Source organism: Microcebus murinus, chromosome 5 (assembly GCF_040939455.1).
Source record: "Microcebus murinus isolate Inina chromosome 5, M.murinus_Inina_mat1.0, whole genome shotgun sequence".
NCBI classification, from domain to species: Eukaryota; Metazoa; Chordata; class Mammalia; order Primates; family Cheirogaleidae; genus Microcebus; species Microcebus murinus.
This window is the reverse complement of record NC_134108.1, coordinates 4,852,152-4,873,002: the sequence shown is the minus strand read 5'-3', so window position 1 is coordinate 4,873,002 and position 20,851 is coordinate 4,852,152. Positions and strand designations below refer to the sequence as shown.

Here is a 20,851-nt window from a genome sequence, read left to right as displayed (position 1 = left end):
CCAAGGTCGCAAAACTAGAAATTGCTGGAGCCAGGATTTGACACAAGTCAAGATGACCATACGGGGTCACCTTGTGGAGACTGAATGAGATGATGTTTGTGAAGGCCCAGGGATCCCCAGGCACTTAGAAAACAATCAGCGGCAACCACATTTTTATGAATAATACGTTTCTCTGGTTAAGCACAGCACCTGGAAGTAAGGCTCATCTGGAAGTAGAGCTTTGAAGTCGAGAGATGTCTACAGAAGCGGGTGCCAGAATTCTTTTTTTCCACTGAATCCACATGGCCACTAAGGAGACTGGATCCACCAGCTAAATCAGAGCCGTGGTTGAACCAGCCAAGTGTCAGGGCGGGCAGGCCCAGCTTCACCACCGACTGCTCGCTGGGTCTTGCCCAGTAGGAACAGCTTTCCTCCTTCCACCCCCCCCCCCACTCCTTTCTGGTCCTTCCCTGTTCAGCTCACATCAGCTCCTTGAGGAGCCTTCTCCGCACAATGTTCCCCTAGCCCTGTCCTCAGGTGGAGTTAGTTTCCTCTTGTTCAACATTCCTAAAGGACCTTGAGCATATTCTCATTAAAAGACTTAGTTAATTGCTTTGTAATTTTTAGTATTTGCCCACTTTGCCACCCTGCAGATTTCTTGAAGGCAGAAACAGTTACTCAACTTTGTATCCCGAATGCCTCAAGTTATGCATGACAAGAGGAGGCAGTCTAAAAGTAGCAGCTAGATGTTAATAAGAATTATAACAGCCAATATTTATGGAATAATTGCTACATTCCAGGCATATGCTAAGGGCTGTATAGTCATTGCGTTACTTCATCCCCACAGTAGCATGATAAAGTGGGTATTATTAGTATCCCCATTTTGCAGCTGAGGAAAACTGAATTGCTGAGATCGAGCTGCCGGCCCTGTGCCATACAGCAGAGACAGAGCTTCCCGTCATCACGCTGCATTTCCTCGCCGCGCCAGTATTAACTCAGTGACTGCCAGGCCTGCACCCTGCTCCGTGTGAAGGCGCAGACATATCCGGTGGGTGCACAGGAGACCGTGGTCCAGAGTGGAGGTCTTTTTGGAGGAGGGGTAGTAAGGACTGATCCCTGAGACCTCAGCCAAGGGGCTCTCTCTGATGGACCAGGGCGGCAAACTGAAGGTCAGAACAAGTAGCCTACAGACCAAGGGAGAGGCCTGTGAGGGGCAAAAGGAAAGGGGACTCCTTTGTTAAAGGGGCAGGGATTGGGCCTGGCCCCCAAGAGCCAGGCACAGCCTGGTAACAGAGAAAGCACCAGCAGGACCTCTAACTGTACAAATGATAAATAAGAATGTTCGGGAAATGTTCAACGTGGTCGACCCAGGTCTCTATTGAAACGTGAATGAGCCCAGGCTCTGAGAACCACTGTTGGTAGTTTTTTGAGCTTCTCTTGGCAACCTTGTAATTTTCCCCATGTTAGTAGTTTTAAAAACTCTTGGACCCTTCTATAATTAAAACTCCTTTGTACTTTTTCTAATTTGTGTTTGTTGGGAGGTAGCGTGGATGAGGAGAGGTTGGGGAAGCTGTGTCCAGCTCTGCAGTGGGCCCTGGGAGCAGAGCCAGGTGGAGAAACCGTGGGAGCAGCTGGAAAGGAGAAGTAAGGTGCTCTGTGCCGGAGTTGCTGGGGAGGGGAGGAAGCAGGTGGGAGGAGTCGGGTAGGATGGCAGCTGGCCAGAGAGGCCTCCAGACAGAGGGGCTGGACACAGTTCTTGTGAGACCTCCAGCACTTAACTCTCAGCCCCAAGGAGGATCTGTGTCAGGCAGAAATTCATGTTAGTATTGGGGAAAAGACATGCAATTACCTCTTTATCACATGTACAGTTTCAATTAAGTTAGGAAGGAGAGACTACAAGCTTTGCAAATGTCCCTTGTAAGAATTTGGGGATCAGAGACAACTTGACAGCTGAAATGACCCGAGGCTCATCACTGATAAGTGTGCACACAGGTTCCTGAACTATTTGTTTGAAATTGCTGGGCCATGGAAGCTTCTGGTTGCTGTGCAGATCAGGCCCAGGTAGGACAAACTGTGAGGTTTAATTAGCAGGAAGATTCTCTCCCTTGCCCTGGGGCCTCCTTTTGACTCTTAAAGAAGGAAAAGATATAGTGAATCATAGCATTTTTTAGTTTTGTGAAGTAATGTCATTCAATTTCTATTAAAAGTAAATGACAAATCCAGGCACCCTTTTATTTTGAAATGCTTTCTAATATTTTCTTTTGGTTAACATAATTTAGAAACCAGCATCTTTTCTTCAACAATGCAGACCAGACCTTGTCAATGATTTCAAACAGGGCAAAGCATCTTTAAGTCCTCTTGAGCTGCCTGGAACCAACATGAACTCTAGGATCTACAGGAGGACTGGAGCCACAAAAACACTATGGGGTTGAGACACAGATGAGCTAATTATTGAGCTAGCAGGCAAGAAGTGGTATTTGTGTTTAGAATCTGAAAAACAAAACTGTTTTTGTTCACTTCTCAGCAAAGGAGATTTTGGGGGTGGGGCTGTTTGCCTTTTTGAACCTTTTTCCTTTTGCCCCTTTCTTCCTCATGCAATCCCCTTTCCCTTCCTTTAGTAGAATGGCATCATTAATGAATGCTGTAAAGACAAATTTGAGACTACTGAACAGTGTCAAATGGAGGGTGAATAACAGTGATAAATTATATGCTAGCTACTTTTTAAAAGAGCTCTGTTAAGATGCTAGCAAAGTCTTACACCCAGGAAGTTCAGTGATAGGCATTTAGGACAAGGTTAGTGGGTGTGCGTATTATGGTGCCAATATGCACACATTGTATTATAAATAAGAAAGCTATCACATCACACCAGCAAGTTTTAAGATTAGAGTAACTCATGGCCCCTTGGAGACGCTGCATGGAAAGGCTGTGGGCGGATGTGAGGGCCCCGGGCCATGATGAGGACAGAGAAAATGGGAGAAGACAGAGGCAGGAGCTGCTGAACTTGAGGCTGGGGGGAGGGTGGGTTAAGCACCAAGAGGGAGGGCTTTGTGCTGAGTTCATATTTGTGTCACTTACTCGGTGAATGTCAGCTCATTGATGTGACGAAGATTTTGCTTTGGGGAAATCTGCTGTAAAAACGGATCATTTAAGCGTTTGGCTGTGGTCTATAGCATTACCCTTACTTCGTGCATAATCATTGCATACTGAGTTACAATAAATCACTTTTGCAAAAATAGATCTCAAGAGGAAAACTCTTACCAAGTCCCTCATAATGTCAGGGATTCAATTATAGTTCAGACTGAATCACATCCCCAGGTATCTATTGGTAACATGTCGCCCTCTTGGTGAGCAAGAAAACACATGATGCAAATGTAAATTCTGTTCAAGATTAGTATTACAATGGAGTGTGTGATTCACTGTGCAGCCAGACTCATAGCTGACTCTCAAAACTGTTTATTTGAAAGCTTCTTTTTTTTTTCCTTTCAACTATGTTGACTTGATTGTATATGCCCTGGCCTTCATTTTGAAATGATGTGCTGAAAACTACTTTGATACCTTGAAAACCACTGAGAGAAAGAAAGTTTGGGCTCCATTGGTAAATTTTCTGGAGGCTACATGTGTGACCCAGCGGCTGGGAGGGGGTGGCAGGCGATGGGATATGAAAGTCACGGTCCAGAGACCTAGTCTTGCTGGAGCTGAGACTTCCAAGGGATGCACTTGGAGAGATGAAGTTCACTTCAGGGAAGGCCCAGAGGCCCTAGAGGAGCCAATGTGGTCCAGCCACTTCACATGAGATCTAATAAAACCAACCTGTAGAAGCCACTTGTGAATGTATGTACATTTTGTCTCTCCACTCTCAGATTTTAACTTCCCCAAAAGAAGAGCTATTTTTTCCCATGGTGTCTGATTAAATCGTGTTGCTACTGCTTACCCAGTGTCTGGGGAGACAAGAAGCAAGCATGGTTTTGCTGAGTGGTCAGGTAGGGCGATGCCCTTAGGGTGCCTTCATGCTCCTATACTTGTAGCGGTGGCAACCATGGGGCAGGGATTGAAGAAAGTCCTTGAACTGGCATAAGGCAGCCCAACAGTTGTTTGGACATCAGATTTTAGCCCCTGGGTCAGCTCACAACTGTCAGTGCTGGAACATCATAATGGAATCTATGTAGGCGCCATGGTGAGCTCCTGTGAGTCTCTGAGGACAGTGTCTGTGCACCTGGCTCCTAGAGCTTGCAGAAGATGTGATCTTCTAAGCTCCCTCTGCCAACTGCCAGGTCAGTTGTTTCTAGGGCAGGGGCAGGAGGGAGGCAGTCTCTTCTTTTCCATGTTTGTACCACCACGATGGAGCTGCTTCTACTGTCTGGCATCTGAAAACTGGGTCTTGGAGGGCATGGAGACCCCCCGCCAGCTTTAGATCAATTCCTGTTGCAGCTGACGACACAGCCAGCTTGGGACCGAGGCTCCTTTTCATCAGCTTGTTTGTCCTTTTACTTCCTCGTGTCAGCAGTCCTGGGAACAGGAAATGGTTTGTGCAATAGGAAGCAGCAGAAAACTGATGACCAAATACTTTTAGCTTTGTGAAGATTTCAATGTAGAGATATTCACACACATACCAAAACACATGTGCATTGATACATATGAACTCTATCCAGGCCTCATTCTTTTACAATTTTATTTATTTATTTATTTTTATTTTTTATTTTTGAGACAGAGTCTCGCTTTGTTGCCCAGGCTAGAGTGAGTGCCGTGGTGTCAGCCTAGCTCACAGCAACCTCAAACTCCTGGGCTCAAGCAATCCTCCTGTCTCAGCCTCCTGAGTAGCTGGGATTACAGGCATGCGCCACCATGCCTGGCTAATTTTTTCTATATATATTAGTTGGGCAATTAATTTCTTTCTATTTATAGTAGAGACGGGGTCTCACTCTTGCTCAGGCTGGTTTCGAACTCCTGACCTTGAGCAATCTGCCCGCCTCGGCCTTCCAGTCTTTTAAATTTTTAAAGTGATGCTGTTTATTGGAAGCCTACTGTGTGCCAGGCATTTTTTGCTAGGCACTCATATCCTTATGTTGCATATCCCATTTTACAGGTGAGAAAAGAGAAGTATGAAGAGTTTAAGTAGCTTCTGGTAAGCGTCAGGACCAACATTTGAACCCAAGGCCTCTTCAGCTACATCTCTGGATCTTTGTGTTCTGCTGCCTTTTTAGAGGACCAACAGACTCTTCAGGAGGAATGTTTTAGGACTTGGCAATGCTTGGGGTTTCAGGACAATGCATATCTACATTATCAGTGTAACCTTGGCAGCTGGTTATGCTGTGGGGCTAAGGTATTATTATTATTATTTCATACTTTCACAATGTAGAAGGAAGTACTTATTAAAAGGGCCCCAAACCAGTTGTCTGAGCCTAGAGATGAAAGGCCTCCTTCCCCCAGAGGGCTCCGTGCTGAGTGGCCCCGACACTGGGAGAGCCTGCCTCTTACTGCCTTAGACTCACATACAGGGTGACAGGGCCTGGTTGGGGCCATTTGATTAAGTGCAAGTGTGCCTTCATGAAATCAGGCATGGGACCAGCTGAAATGTTGAAAGCTGGTCAGCTGAGGGAGAGAGAAAGTCAAGCCTGGCTGTTGGTCTACAGAGGTCAAGAACCTGGCACGGAGGCAGGCCTGCTGCCTCTGCCACCACCAGCCAGGCAGCCCGGGGAGGAACTCGGGGAGGAGGTGGTTTATTACTGGCATGTCAGCTGATGGGAGAGTGTACAGGACTCTCTTTAAACTCCTTGAATCGGCGTCCTTTTTCTCGCGCGCGATTTCACAATTCGACAGTGTGTTTTTTGATTCCGTGCTCACGTTCTTTCTGCTTTTTTAATAGCTTAACCCGGACAGAGAAACGGTACAAGCACGGGCGAAGCCACGTCCCGTGTCTATCACAGTTTCAGCTTGCAGTTTCTCTCTACTACTTAATTCCAGGCTCACACTATAAATTTAGGGCATGCATTTTAAAACTGTTAAAGAAAAAGTGTTACTCATTTTACTATGCTGCATTTTATATTTCCATCCCCAAATTGATGCTCACTACCAATAGATATTGAGGAAAATACAGTGTAATTAATGCCAGTTAATCAAATCAGTGGCCCTTGAAGATCTATAAAATGTAACTGTAACACATTTTTACAGACTGGCTTAGACAGAATAATTAGGAAATGGTAAATGCTAGCATCATCAGTATTACTTGTACAGCTCAGCAAAGGAACATGAATGGCTCTACAGGACTGAGGAGAGAGCAGAACAGGAGATACTTCTTTGGTGTGAAATACAAAGAGTTTATCATAACGAGGAGGATGAATCACTTTTCAGCTTTGGCAACAACCAAACATATAATTTTAACACATAATTTGCGGAAAGAAGGAAAGTAAAACTGAAGGCTTTGGTGTTTCTTTCTAACTGGGTAAACATGATTTCCATAAACCTTTCTAAAGCTGGATATATGCCCAAAGAACCTATACATATTTTCAACACAAAAAAATTATCCATTTCATTACAATTAGTAAAGACTAGCAAGTCCAGGTTCAAGGGAGATGAAGATATGAAATAATTTCCTAAATATGTAAAGAGGCCGACACAAATGAAGAGGCTGACACAAATAATCAGAAGCCTTGTAGCAATTGCTCCAGCATGGGCTCCGAAGGCTGGGAGGGTCGGCCAGCCCTGGTGGGGACAGCGTGCCAGGCGTTCCCCGTGGGCTTGCTGGGGCAGGGCAGAGTGGCAGGGGCTCTGCAAGAGACGCTGGGCGGAGTCGCTCAGACCCTGGCTGCTCACTGAGTGGCGTGGGAATATCTCAAAATTTAAAAACTGATAAAGCTGTGCTGGTGTGTTCTGGGTGGATATCGGCGCTGGAAATAATTGCTTTTCATCTTATACCCCAGTACATGACAAAGCGACGGTGACTCTGATAAAACATGGCTGCGACATAAGCCCCTCTGATGCTTAAACAAGAGGTGCTCACTTTCTGCCTTGTTACAGACTCAGGGGGCTCTGGGTGCTGGGGCCCACTTGCCTCAACGGCGTTTCCTGCAGAGCGAGGCGTCTCTCACGCGCCAAACTACTTGAAAATCGCTGAATAACACTGCAAAAGCTGAGCACACGGCGTCACACGCTCAGCTCCCCGCTTCCACTCCCCCTTCTATTTTCCCTCTATGACTGAAGGCAAAGAGATCTTTCGGATTTTCAGATGCTGCTGTGAGCAGCTGGCACAGCTGCCTGCCTGCCCTCCCTGGAGTCCAAGCGTGTCTACGTGTTTCTTTCTTTTTTCCTTTGGTTCATTCACACAAGTAGTTATTGAAAGTGCACTACTCGTAAAGCATTTTAAGAGCAGAAAGAGGAATAAGACCTGAATTCTACCTTAAAGGAATTTTTATGCTCTACTTGTAGTACGTTTCTCCATGAAGAGCTCTAGATGAAATTTTTTAGTGCTCTACTTTATTGTGTTGGAAAAAACAAAGAAATTTGGTCTTAACCCTTTGGAAATTATAAAACTGTAAGATTTTCAGCCAAATATATTGTATTGTCTAAGGGAAGCAAAAATCCTTTAAAAATATGTTTTATTTCAAGGAGTGCAAAACTGGATACTTAAATTATTTATTTATTTATTTTTGACACAGGGTCTCACTCTGTTGCCTGGGCTAGAGTGCCATGGCATCAGCCTAGCTCACAGCAACCTCAAACTCTTGGGCTCAAGCAATCCTTCTGCCCCAGCCTCCTGAGTAGCTGGGACTACAGGCATGCGCCACCATGCCTGGCTTATTTTTTACATATATAATTTTAGTTGTCCAGCTAATTTCTATTTATAGTAGAGACGGGGTCTATCTCTTGCTCAGGCTGGTCTTGAACTCCTGAGCTCAAATGATCTGCCCTCCTTGGCCTCCCAGAGTGCTAGGAGATTCTTAAAGATTTTAAAGTAAATTTCTTATTGCCATTACATGACCGACCTCCTGTGTATAGGGTTTTCCTAGGCATAGACATTAAATTACAACATAGTCAATTTGCTGACCTCAATGAGGACACTTTATTTAGAATCATAGAATTTTAGAACTTCAGAAGACTTCTGAGATCACTTAGGTCGACTTTCACTCAAGAGTTACTGCGATATAGCTTGTTAGGAGAGAACTAATAAGGCCTTTTTATACCCAGCACAGCAATCTTTTCTCTATATACCACTAGCAGTATTTCAATAAATATTTGAAAAGATTCAATAGTACCATCAATTAGAATAGTGAAAAAAAAAAAGAGACTCAAAGATGGTAGATATTTTCAGTCATTAAAAGACACAGCTCCTGGAATATCCAAATCTAACTTACATAAGGACCAGCAGTGTGCCTTAAATCACTCAGGACTTTGAAGGTCTGGTTTGAATCCTGTCCCCGGCATTTACTAGCTGTGTGATGTGAGTCACACGTTAGTTAACCCTCTGAGCCTTGGCTTCTCCAACTGTAAAATGGGGATAATTATTAACTCAGAGCTGTCTTGTACTCAGCAACTCAAGTGCCTGACAGTCCACTGGGGCTCTCTATGTCAGTCTTCTTTTTAGTTTCTCCCTGGTCCTATGGGGAACTCAGTTCAGAAGGCCTGGACATACAGAAATTACTGGAAAAATACATTTAGGCTATAAGTTAAATTTTAATAAAGGATAATGCCATTTGATTAAATGTCGGGGACATGAGTAGTCATTTATCTTGCTTGTAAAAATGTTTACCTACATTAGTTATTTAAAACTAACTAAGAGATCATGAACCAAACAGTATCTGTTTAGTATGTTAAAAATCTAACCATAGATTCATCCTGAAGGATCCAGATCCTGAAGGAAAAAACAAAACAAAAAAACAAGTAAACAAATGAACCTAGTCCAGGGGAACACTACTGAAATTGTTTTGCAACAATAAAACCACAAGCCAGTCTGAAAGTGGATCAAAACAAATTTCATTTTAATTCACTCATATTCCTATAATTAATAGACACTTTTGTTTTTTAGTTGAAGTTTCCGTTTAAATTTGGAATAAAGGTTGGATTACATAGCAGAAGGGCCTGCATCCTGGCTGAGAATATTTTTACCTCTAAAGTTTCACTTAGGGTCAAATAAGTAGAAACCTTACACCATCAGTTAACGTTTAACTGCCATGCAGTGGGTTAAGATATTAATAAAATGTTAGTACTACATCTGGAACTATCATGTTAGTGGTTTAAAAAGGCAGCACAATTAATATTAGAACTGATATGAAGAGGAATGCCTTTCATTTTACAAATACTGTGTCTGTACTAAGAGATATAAATATACTTCACTGAAAGGAATCCATGTTACTATCCGATTGATTCCTTTCCTTGTATTAAAAAAAAAAAATCCCAAGTATCTTCATGTAAAAACACTGTAGCTTGACATTTGGCACTCTCTGTGGAAACTCCTACCCTGCCTGGTACTTTTCCACTTTCCAAGTCTTCCTACTCCCAGCCCTTCTACTCTTTTTTCCACCTCCATATCAAACCCACCCAAGTGAAGTCTTGCTATGGTTTCCAGGCAGGGAATGTTAGTGCTCATTTGACATTTTTACAGCATGTTGTCTTTGGCCCTTACTTAGCAGTTACTAGTTAACTTTTCAAATGTACTTGCACATGCTAATAACTTCCAGCTTAGCCTGTCAGCACCTTAGTTATGGGTTAATGACATGGATTTACATATTATAGGTACTGGAAATATTTGATTAAGATATTCTAACTTGAAATGTTTCATTTTCAGTCTTTGAAATAGTACCTGAGGAGCCATTTCACAATTAAAAAGGATATTCAAGAAATCTATTGAGACAATAAACAATTATTAATACTTTACAAAGATACTAGAATGTCCCATTCGTTTTAAGGAAAATTTAAGGATTAAGATTTTTAAAAAAATCATTGGGACAAAAAGCCATTAAATGCAGAATCTTAAGTCCGAGGAAAATTTTAGTTCCTGCACAAACTCTGTGGTGATAAACGTTTGGAGTACTGTAATTTTGTATTTTAAGCATCAAGAACAGCAGTAAGCAAATATAGCCAATCAAATTTAGGAGACAGAAAATATATTCCCACTCCTGGTTAACTGCTGATGTTAGAATATGTAACCATTTTTAGTGTCAACATATTAGATGACATAATTTTTCACAGTGAAAAAAGCTACTTATTAAGATCTTCAAATGGAAGCTCATCCATATAGATATTCAGTGTATGTTGTAACTTATTTTGAATACTAGATTAAGATATTTTTGTAATAACATAATTAAGTAGTCTTTCCACAGTAACTTGAAATTTTTTAAGGTAAGCCCCCCCAATTTTTTATTCCTCACTGCATTTGTCATATGTTGGGTAACTAACCCTATAATACATACCTAGAATGCGTGAGGCAGGATTGCGAGAGAGAAGCAAGGGACACTGTGGCTACTTGGAGATAGGTCAGTTGTCTCCAATGAGAGGCATTACCTTGTGTGGACCCAGTTCTGCCTTCACTAGCTGCTTACCACTCTAAGCATCAGCCGTCTCATCTCTGAAATATAGCTAGTCATGCCTACCTAAAATGCTTGCTGTGAGGATGAAAACAATGTAGGTACAGGTTTGTTAGAGTTCCTGGTAAATAACAAGTACTTAGTACTTCTTTTTGAACACATATTTAATAAGTGCCTACTATATGCTGTTCTAGATGTTGGGAATTCCCAAAAAGAAGAAAGTCAAGTCCTTATTCTTATGGAGCTTGTGGCATAGTGGGAGGAGGCAAACAAACTGAGCCATAGACATCGTAACATGTCAGGTGGAAATAAATGCTGTGAAAAGAATTAAAGGGGGGGGGTTGAGTAGACAGAATAATGGAGGAGTGTGCATGCATGTGTATACATGCATGCATATTTTATATAAGGTGCCAAGGGAGGCCTGCTCTGGTAAGACCTGAGAAGTGGGGGAGCAGGGCTTGCAGATGCCTGGGGAAAAGCTTTCCAAGGAGAGGATACCCCAAGTGCAGAGTCCTCGAATAGGAGAGCATGCTTGGAATGTTTAAGGATCCAGAGGGATTCCAGGGGGTTGGAGCCAAGTGAGCTGGGGAGGAGAGCAAGGACATAAGGTCAGATACGTGTGAGGGCCACATACTTAAGCTCATGGGCCTTGGTGGGCTCCTCAGATTTTTTTTTTCTGAGAGAGGAAACCATTGAAGAACTGTGAGCAGAGAAGTCATCTACATATATCTAAAAAGGTAATATATTAATATTACCTTTTATTACCTAATATTGTGTTATCAAATGCTGTAACCATAAGGGACTTAATACACAGGAAGTGAGTATTACTATTATTGTTCTTTAATCTGGTTCAACTAAATAAGTGGTTGAGCCTCATGAAATGGTGGTTTCTATGGGCCAAAAATGGTGGAATACTGTCACAGGGTTCAAGCTGTTTTACTGGATAGGGTCATCAAAAAAACAGAGAACATGGGTTTTAGAATAAAATAGAACTGGATTTGAATCCCAGACTCAGGACTCACTAACTATAGTCTTGGGCAAGTTATTTAACCTCTTTCTCCTTGGGTTTTTGGTTATTTAAAATGAGGATGACAGTATAACCTAAGCCACGAGGTTGATGATTAAATGAGATATATAGGTAAAGCCATTTAGCACAAGACCTAGGAGCTTAATAAACAACCGAGCAAATTAAGGGGGAAGACTGCATCTTTTACACTAACTGGTCAAATGAATAATTCAACTTTAAAACTAACATTTTTCTAGGTACTGAGGAAGCCTGCTTTACATTATTTAAAGAAACAGCTTTTGATTTACTATTCCCTGCATTTATACAATTTATCTTTACATAGATAATTAGGTAGGTGAATATTCTATGGGTCTATAAACAGCTATAGCTGTTGGAGAATTTAAAATATTTTGAGAGTTAGATGTTTTAAACTTTCTTCATCAAGGTAATACCATTCCCTCTACCAAAGTAACTTAATTTTAAAAGTGAACTCTTGTGTTCTTTAAATGAAAAGGCCAGAAGCTACTGGCCACTCAAGAGTTATTTGTTTGAGATTCCTTTAGTACCTTCAATACAACTCAAACTTAGAAGTGCACCTCGGAATTTGTGTGAAGCAAAATTTTACAACTAAAATCACTTAAGTTCACATTTAGAACATAGTAAGACAGTAAGACATGATTAACTGAAAATATCAGCCACAAATACTCTCACCACGGCCAGTTTTACATTATTTTGTCAACATTAATTGAACATGTTATAAAGGACTTGCAATAAAACGCACATGCAGACTCAGTGACAACTTCTATAAATCAAAGAGGACTTCATTGCAGCAGCTCAGAAAACCCTCCCAAACAAATCTAAATATTTGAAATCCATCATCTTGCATGGAAAAACCTCTTGCCTACCATTTTTTGTTTTTTTTGTCTGTAAAAACAAATGTTGACTTTAGCTTTCCAAACTATGTACATGCTCTGTATTTCACACTGCAGCCTCATTCTGTCACTGAATAATACTGATGCCACCACGAAGCGAAACGCTCCAAACGCCGTTTAGGCGGGTCCCCTCCTTGCGGAGCCAAGCGCGGGGCTCACCTCTGACTACAATGCACTTCCAGAATAACGGAACGGTGCACCAGGACAGCCTGCCCCTAAAGGCGCGCCCGCACCGTCGGCGGAGCTCCCTGCGCCGTGCGGGGGCCGCCCGCGCGGTCCCTTCCAGCTGTGCTGCTTCCCAGCGCCCCGGCAAATCACTAACGCCGAAGGGAGCTACGGAGACGACGGGACGGCCGTCACGCGTGGCTCCGTCCGGGAGCGAGCGGGAGTCGGCGCGCCCCGCCGGGCGCCCCGCAGCCCCGGGCCCGGGCGCCCCGAACCCCTTCGCCGCGCTCTCCCCGCACCACCAGCGCGCCGCCGCCGCCGCGACTCAGGACCTGCCTGTGCCTGGAGACGGGCGCCGCGGCGGGCCCGACGGCCAGGGCTAACGGCCTGGAGACCCCTGCCCCCCGCACCGCGGGCACCAGGCCAGGGCTCCGACCCGAACCGCCCGGCCCGGCCCGGCCCCGCCCCACGCAGGCGCGCTCCGGGCCCCCTCCCCCACCGCGCGCTCGCGGGGCCTGGCGGGGGCGGAGCGACCCTCGGAAGGGGCGTGGTCACCGGCTTCGACGCGCGCACGCGCTCTCCAGGCCCACGGCTACGTGTCTGGCCACGTGACGCCCACCCCAAAAGTCCCCCGTGAAGCAACAGGACGTTAAAAAAAATTATTTTCTAGGGGTGACGGAGAGGGTGGGTGAGAGGTTTATTAAAAAAAAAAAAAAAAAACTATAGTAACACGAGAGGCGGAGGGATCGCGCTGCGGCGAGCGCAGCACCGTCGCGGTGCGCCCCGCTGGAATTCCTGCCGCCCAACCCGCCACCGGACCACGCCTGCGGCCCACGGCGGCGGGAGCGCGGGGGGCGGGCGCCCCCGCCCTGTGGAAAGCACGGCCACCGCACCCCTCGCCGCCCCTCCCCGGCGGTCGGCTCCGCGGCCCACACCCACCCCCTCCCTGCGGGCTCGCCCGCACGGGTGGAGACCCCGTCCCGGCGCCCAGGCCCGGGCTCGCCGAGCGCGGCCTCCCGTCACGCCCCCGCCGCCCGGCCCCGGAGGCCGCCCGGCCAGCCCGCGGGAGGAGGGAGAGAGCACGGCGGCGCCCGGGCCGGGGGCGGCGGCGGCCAGCGGGAGCGCGCCGGCCGGGCCCCGCTAACGGCCGCCCTGCGCGGCCCCGCCCGCCGCCCGCCCCCGGCCCTCCCCGCGCCGCGCCCCTCCCCCCCGCCGCCGCTGCCGCCGCCGCCGCTGGCAGCGCCGCCTGAACTGAGGCGAACTCCGCCGCCAAGTGAGTGAGGAGGAGGAGGAGGAGAAGGAGGAGGAGGAAGAGGAGGAGCGCAGTCAGAGCGCGGCGGCAGCGGCAGAGGCGCCGCGGCGGGGACCAGCCCAGAGAGACCCCGAGCCCGCGGCACAGGCGGCGGCGGCGCTGAGCGGGCGCGACCATCTGAACGAGCGGCGGCCCCGGCTCCTCCTCGTCCGGCGCCAGCGGCCCGCGCCCGCACTCGGCCCGCCGAGACCCGCCTCCCGCCCGCCGGCCTCGTGAGGGACGCGCCGAGCCGGCGGCCGAGGAGCGGCGGCGCCGGGAGCGCGTCGGGCCCGGGCGGAAAGTGCCTGCGGGGGGCGGGCGAGCGCGCGGTGCCGGCCGCCCCGGGGCTCGGCGCGGGAGCCGGAGCGGGAGCCGTCGCGGAGTGGGACGCCGAGTCCCGAGCGGCCGGCGGCCGGGGCTCGCCCCCGCCCCTCCCTCCTCTCCGGCGGCGGCGGCGGCGGCGGGCGGAGTGAGCTGCGGAGCCTGGAATATGGTCGGGGAAATGGAAACGAAGGAGAAGCCGAAGCCCACCCCAGATTACCTGATGCAGCTGATGAACGACAAGAAGCTCATGAGCAGCCTGCCCAACTTCTGCGGGATCTTCAACCACCTCGAGCGGCTGCTGGACGAAGGTGAGCCGGCTCTCGGGCCCGGGCCCCCGAACCCCGCCGGGGGCGGCCCCCTTTCCCCGCTCGGGATGGTGGGGAGGGCGGGAAGGTCACGGCCGGGCGGGACCGCGCGCCCGGGGGTACGGGGAGGCCGGGAGGAGGGCGCACAAAGGAGGCGCCGGGCCCGGCTCGCGGCGGGCGGGCGGGCGGGCCGGGGCGGACCCGCAGGGGCCGGACGCCCCCCGCCCGCTCGGCTGGGACCCCGCGCCCCTGGCGCCCAAGTTTGTGCGCAGGGGAGGGCTTCGGGGCCAGCCCTCCGGCCCCGCTAGTTTTCACGGTTACGTTCCCGAAAATGGAGAGGGGTCGGTTCGGGCTCGGTGGTCCTCCCGGAGCCCTCCCCGGGAGCAGGGCCCGCGCCGCCGGCCTAGAGGACACGCGTGTCCCCAGCCCCCGCGCGGCCTCCGAGCCCGCTCCGGGCGCGGATCCGCCAAGCCCCTCGGCCTGGGAGCCCTCCTCTCGTGAGGACTTTGTGGGGTTCCCAGACGAGGGCGTTTAGTGGGGTTTTTTGTGTGTGTGTGTTTTGGAGTTTGTGTGGCTTGTAAATACTCAAGTGGAAGTCAGCGTGGGGCTTGCTAATTGAAAAAGAAATTCCGTAGGAGATCGAAAGTAATGCTGCTGTAGCCGAAGGTGATGACAAAATGACAGCGAAAAGCACTTTTTGTCCTTTTGTTTGGGGAAGCGAGAACTGTTAGGAGTTTAACTTCACTTTTTGTGTGTGTGTGTGTGGGGGGGTGGCTGAGTGCGAAATACCGCGATGACAGGTCCGGACGTAGTCCCGAGTTTGGGAGAACTCGGGCGGAGGGTTTGCTCCCGGGGCGCCGCCGCCTCGGCTCGCGGGAGGGAGTCGCGGCGCCGCCGAGGGCGAGAGAAGACGGAGCGAAAGTTTGCGGAAGGCGCGGTCGGTGGAGCGCCGCGGGGAGCGACGACCGACGGCAAGATTAGCGGTGGCCGGCTCTGGGATTTCTCTGAGAAGTTCCCGTGGCAGTGACCTGGAGCATTAATTTCTGGTCGCTGTGGGTTTCTGTGGACGCCCAGAGAAGAAAATGACCGACAAAAGCGTCTGTTTTGAAATTCGAGTTGCGGGCAGTTTGTTTACTCTGTTTAGAGGTGTCGCCAGGGGACTGTTGGAAGGAAATTGAAAGCTGTAGGTTGGAGAGATGGACGGTGGACTTTAGATTTTTTTGTCCACAAGAATCTCGAGATTTTAAAAATAGAGCTGGAGGAAAGGAGTCTGAAGCTTAGGGAGTTGGAATGTCACTAAAGAACAAAAGACCGGAAATATCTCCGTGATAAAAAGATGGCCAGAGAAAAATCACAGGATCTTTTGTTGTCTTGAAAGTTACTGAAACAATTTTAAAGTAAAAAACTGTTATTACTACTTTCTCTTCGTTTTGCTTACGTATGTTAAGCATAACGCAGTAACCCATATTAAAGTGGACATTTTCCGCTGTTGGAACAAAAAATCTGTTACTTGCCAGTTGCTCCAGAAAAAAAACTTGAGCTGTCCCTTTAAGGGGTTCTGCTTTTCTTATTTGTGTTGGCATTTGAAAGATTGTGGAGGCAGAAAACTTTCTGGAATGTCAAAAAAAAAAAAAAAAATTGCTGGAACTCTTAAACTGAGTATTTCCAGCCATGGGCGCTAAGGGGCGCCAGTTGTTATTTTTAACCATGGAACTGTTTGGAATGAAATGTGTAATATACTCAATAATCTGACCTATATTAAATTTAGTCGAAACTTAAATTATAGATAATTTCATTTGTCATTGTGTGTCTGTAAAAGTGTTTGCGTACACTGAAAACACTTCCTTTAAAAATATTGGCACGTTATCACATTTCAAAAATAATGTGCTGTTATTTTCTCCTTGGGGTATTTTGGTTAAAGTTTTAGTAGTGTTAATAACAATTTCTGGTGTAAGTTTTTTTTCTTAAAGTGCATTTGTTTAGAAGGAATCCCTTACAGACATTAAGATGATAATAGGCCCGGACAATATTTAGGGTTAATTAAATTGAAATTAGATTGTATTCTAAAAATGTTGAATTCAATCAAAGAGTGTAGGACATTATAAACAGTTTGGAAACACCTTCACCTTATGTGTACTTTTAAAAAATATAAATAATTTGAGTTTCATGATTAGTTACAAAAGGCTTCTTGTGCTTTTATGTTAACTTAAAGTCTTTAAATTTAGAGTGATTCCTTGTTAACAAGTTTCTAACTTTTGGTTTTAATTTTTAGTCTTTCAAATCTAGAAATTTCAATTATGTCATTATTTCTCACAAAGGTTTGTTGATTTCTCTCTGGTTGGAAATAGTAACCGTTTAAGTTTTAAATGTAGGAGACCAATAGTTTAGAATGATACCTTCTAAATAATGTTTGTTTTCTCTTTTAATATGGTTTACTCCATTTCTCATCTTACTCTATCTTCAGTTTTAGCCTTTTCAACTCCCTAGCATAAAGATTGCTTCTGTATGGTAGCTAATGGTTTAAAAATGGACAGCATAATGACAAGGAAGTTTGTTTATTTTTTATCAGACCAGTACAAACATGCAGGAAAAAGGACTATTCCTTAGTGTGGATTAAGCTGCTTCCTGTAATTGTTAGCCTTATTATAAACTTAATTTGACTTAAGAAAAATATTGGTTTCTGAAGTTCATCACTTTTTTTCTTGCTGAATGATTTAATTGTGAAATTTGGCTAGTTGGCATTACCCCTTTGTGGCCTGTCATTGTCCGAAGCAAATTAATCATGACTTCTGTTTGTGGTCAGGAATTACATTTTCCTTTGCCCATGATGCTTAGCTGAAAAACTGTAAATTTTTTTTTGTGATTAGTTTAATGAAGTTAGCATGTTGTGCTTAAGAGTAGATGTGTTTTCTGATATTTAGAAATTTTGAATGAGATTTCATTTTTATTTTAAAATGTTTTTCAAATAATAAGCTTTACAAATTTCTCAGTTTGAGAAATTCTGACTAGTTACAAATTTGGTAATTAAGTATGAGTGGTTTTCCTAGTTGATTAAAACTTGAATGCTTTAAAATGAGCATTTTAATTGCTTACCAAGTTAACCTTTAGTCTAGATCTTGACAATGGACAATCTTTTTGTTTTACTGTCTGTTTTTGTTAGGGCAGGATTGGGGAGGTGAAGGGTTGTCATTCTTTCCTTCTAAGTATCTTGAATATGGTTGCTTTTTAAAGTCCTGAATACATTCTAGGTTGGGCCAGTCATATAAAGGACATAACTTCACTTTGGAATCTTTTATTAAAGATAGAGATGATTATAGGATTACAGATAAAACCTAGGTCTTAAACTGCTCTGTCTTCTGAGACAAGTTTTCAAGTGAACCCTGAGACCATCCTTGGGAAAGAGCAGTTAGAATACAAAGATTTTTTTAAAGAAAGACTTTTGTCATGAAAATGAAACTTAATAACAATAGTTGAGTGCAAATTATGCTTTATAAAATTTTGAATTGAGAGGGTGAAGAATAAAATTAATTTGACTTAAAAATCCCAAATGAGAGGGAGGTTAGAAAACTAGGTATTTTAAAATCAGATTTTGTGTTTTTGGGTTTTTTTCCGCGGTGTGGGGGGGGTGGGTATTAAAGCTGCTGATTCGAGAATAAAAACTGCACAGTTTGTGAGGAAGGACAGTCTAAGTCTTTTCATTATTGATACCAGAAAAATTAGTGTGTGGTTCAGAAAAAGTGAGCAGATTAGATGTTGCGTTACTGATTTGATAAATACACTTCCATTTTCTGATGGCTTTTTGTTTTTATAGTAAATTTTCTTTTGACCTCAGGTTAGTTCCTCACCTTACCTGCTGCCTCTCCCATAAGAATGTGAGCAAAAAATATTTTAAGTTAAAACTTGATTTATTAGTTAAGATTTTTCCATGCTAATGTTTATTGCTATTTATTATGCATTCATTATTGAATGTATCATACCTTCACCTCTCCGACATTTATTTATTTATTTATTTTTGAGAAACTGCTCATTTACAAAAGCTTTGGCTAAAAATTATATGGCTGTTGGTAATGAGGGGACTCTTGCTATATGTATATATGTTTCTTACAATTTTATGTTCTCTATTTGTGTGAAGAAGGGGATCATTATTGACAGTAATCAGTATCTGTGACAAACAGATTTTACATAAGGTGAAATAATGAATTTGTTATTTAGGAGCTAAGATTTTGCTTTTGTACACAAGCTCTTTGGATTAGTTGTAATAAGAAGGAAGCAGATACTTATAATCAGTTCTTTCCATTACCTTTTTTTCTCATCCAGGAGGTGTCACAGGCTATATATGGCAATAATGGAAATGATCATTTATGTCATATTGTGGATTACTTATTCAGCAGTCATTCTCTACTTTTAAAGCTTAACTCCCCTTTAGGTGGAAGGTGGTGATTCCTTTGTAAACTTTCTCTAGTTTAAATGTTTTATAATAAAAGTTGTATTTTTGAGGATTTAACAATGTTAATAAAGTAGGTCTCTTTGCTAATTACATTTGCTAGCGTATTTGGTATGGACACCTTTTCTTAAATGACTTTGAGAATATCAACTTAAAACAATATCATTTGACTGCTTCAATGCTTTGTGCACTTTATATTTCTGTTGTTACTGCCTTACTAGTCACTGTTACCTTGTTGGAGCTGATTAAAATTAGTCATTTTTCCATAGAAATGAAGTAACCTCCCTCCCCCTTTACCTGGCCTGCACTGAAGCATAATTCAGATGCTCCTTTTTTAGACCAGTATACTTAGACATATGAGGACTTTTCTTTTCTTGTTTTGTTTTGATATTAAAGGAATTAATTATACTAATGTGATCTTAAGGACAGCTTTTTATAAACTTACCGGTATTACATTTTAATTTACTTGAGAAATTCAGTGTAGCTAATATATTTGTTTGATGGTGCAGTTGTAAGCAAAACTTGTTCTTCTCTGTTGGAGATGAAAAATGCTCTGACATTGCTGGGCTTTATTTGTTGATAAATGAAAGGCAGCCCACTGAGCAACTTTGTGCCATTTGTATGTTATGAAATTGTTATGAAAATATTCAAAGATCTATTTTAAGGCTAAAAGATGGAAGGTAGGAAGTGGGCCCATGTTAGCAGGTCAGAATTAGAGTTATATACTAGTTTTTTTTAATTTACCTGATTGACAGCACTTTATTGTTTTCTCTGACCCCTGCTTTATTTGACATTAAGACAGTTGAGTGTTATTTTTAAGTGCAATAATGTATTTTTTCCCCTTAATGAGAAATTTTAGGAAATACTTACACAACTTATAAAAATTAACATTTCAGTTTTGGGGCCCAAAATAGCTAAATTATTTCATATCCAAGTGAGATTTTTACAGTTTTATTTTCGCTTAATAGAAAAGGAACAGTTTGGTATGTTAGTGTGACTGTTAAGAAATTTGTTCATAAGTACCCCAGTCTGTGTTAGATAGTACTTTCTATGTAGTTATCATCATAGTTAACATTGTAATATTATTATCTGTTTTGTGTTTGTCTACCTTGTTAGAATTAGTTCCTTGAAGGTCCCCACCTCAGAGAGCCTGGTTTATATACACTTTCAGGTGTTTATATTTTGGTTTGATTTCTAGTTTCTCTAAAATAGATGTGGACATGAATTTTTTAAATGAAAATATAGAGGTGACATAAACATTGTCTCAAACCTTTGAAAAATTAAGCAGTTGTATAATGGTGATAGTTTTAGATGCGTATAGAAAAAGGTATGTGTTTTTGTTTCTTAAAAAATGACATTTTAAGAAATATTATTTGTAGTACTTGCCCTCTAGGTGCTTAATCTTAATTTTACTTTAATGTCATTGGTATAAATGAGAATTAGAAAGATAAAATTATTTCTCTTAAGCGTATGATTTCTAGCCAATCCTTATACCAAAGTATATCATTCCATAAGCAAAGAAAATCTACCAGTACTCACCTCAGCTCTTGAAAGTTTGGGCCCTTTTGGAATTGTATAGGTAAAGGTTTTCCCCAGTTACCTATAAAAGTCAACATATATAGTTCTTGTCCTCTATAGAAAGTACAGTAGGAAAGATTCCTTGTCCCCAAGTGCTGCTTTGGTGTGTTCAGAATAAACAAAGACTATCTGAATGTTTAAGAAGAAAGCTGAATATAATCATATGTGGTAGATTGTCGTTTAACACACATAGCAATTTTTAAACACAGATGTATCTTTAAGCTAATTTGAAACAGTGCCATTATTTAGAAGACTGATACATTGAAGTTTTCAGTTAACTGTAACTTAACTGTTCTATTTCTAAAAGGAA

At 44.0% G+C, this 20,851-nt stretch overlaps 1 protein-coding gene and 1 long non-coding RNA gene across 9 annotated transcripts in view; both read left to right on the top strand.

Annotated features, from left to right (window-relative positions):
* Positions 1-4,170: 4,170 nt before the first annotated feature.
* On the top strand, positions 4,171-5,330 carry LOC142870916 (uncharacterized). The gene is made up of 2 exons (XR_012919239.1): positions 4,171-4,250; positions 5,063-5,330. It is a non-coding gene; the product is annotated as an uncharacterized LOC142870916 (long non-coding RNA).
* An 8,727-nt stretch (positions 5,331-14,057) lies between these two features.
* QKI (QKI, KH domain containing RNA binding) overlaps positions 14,058-20,851 on the top strand; it is a 160,807-nt gene continuing 154,013 nt past the window's right edge. For 2 of the 8 annotated variants that reach the window (XM_012745611.3, XM_076002807.1), the window contains exon 1: positions 14,059-14,522. In XM_012745611.3, coding sequence (XP_012601065.1) covers positions 14,381-14,522 — 142 coding nt within the window. In that variant the 5' untranslated portion in view covers positions 14,059-14,380. The other 6 variants (XM_012745612.3, XM_076002804.1, XM_012745613.3 and 3 more) reach the window with 5 other exon arrangements.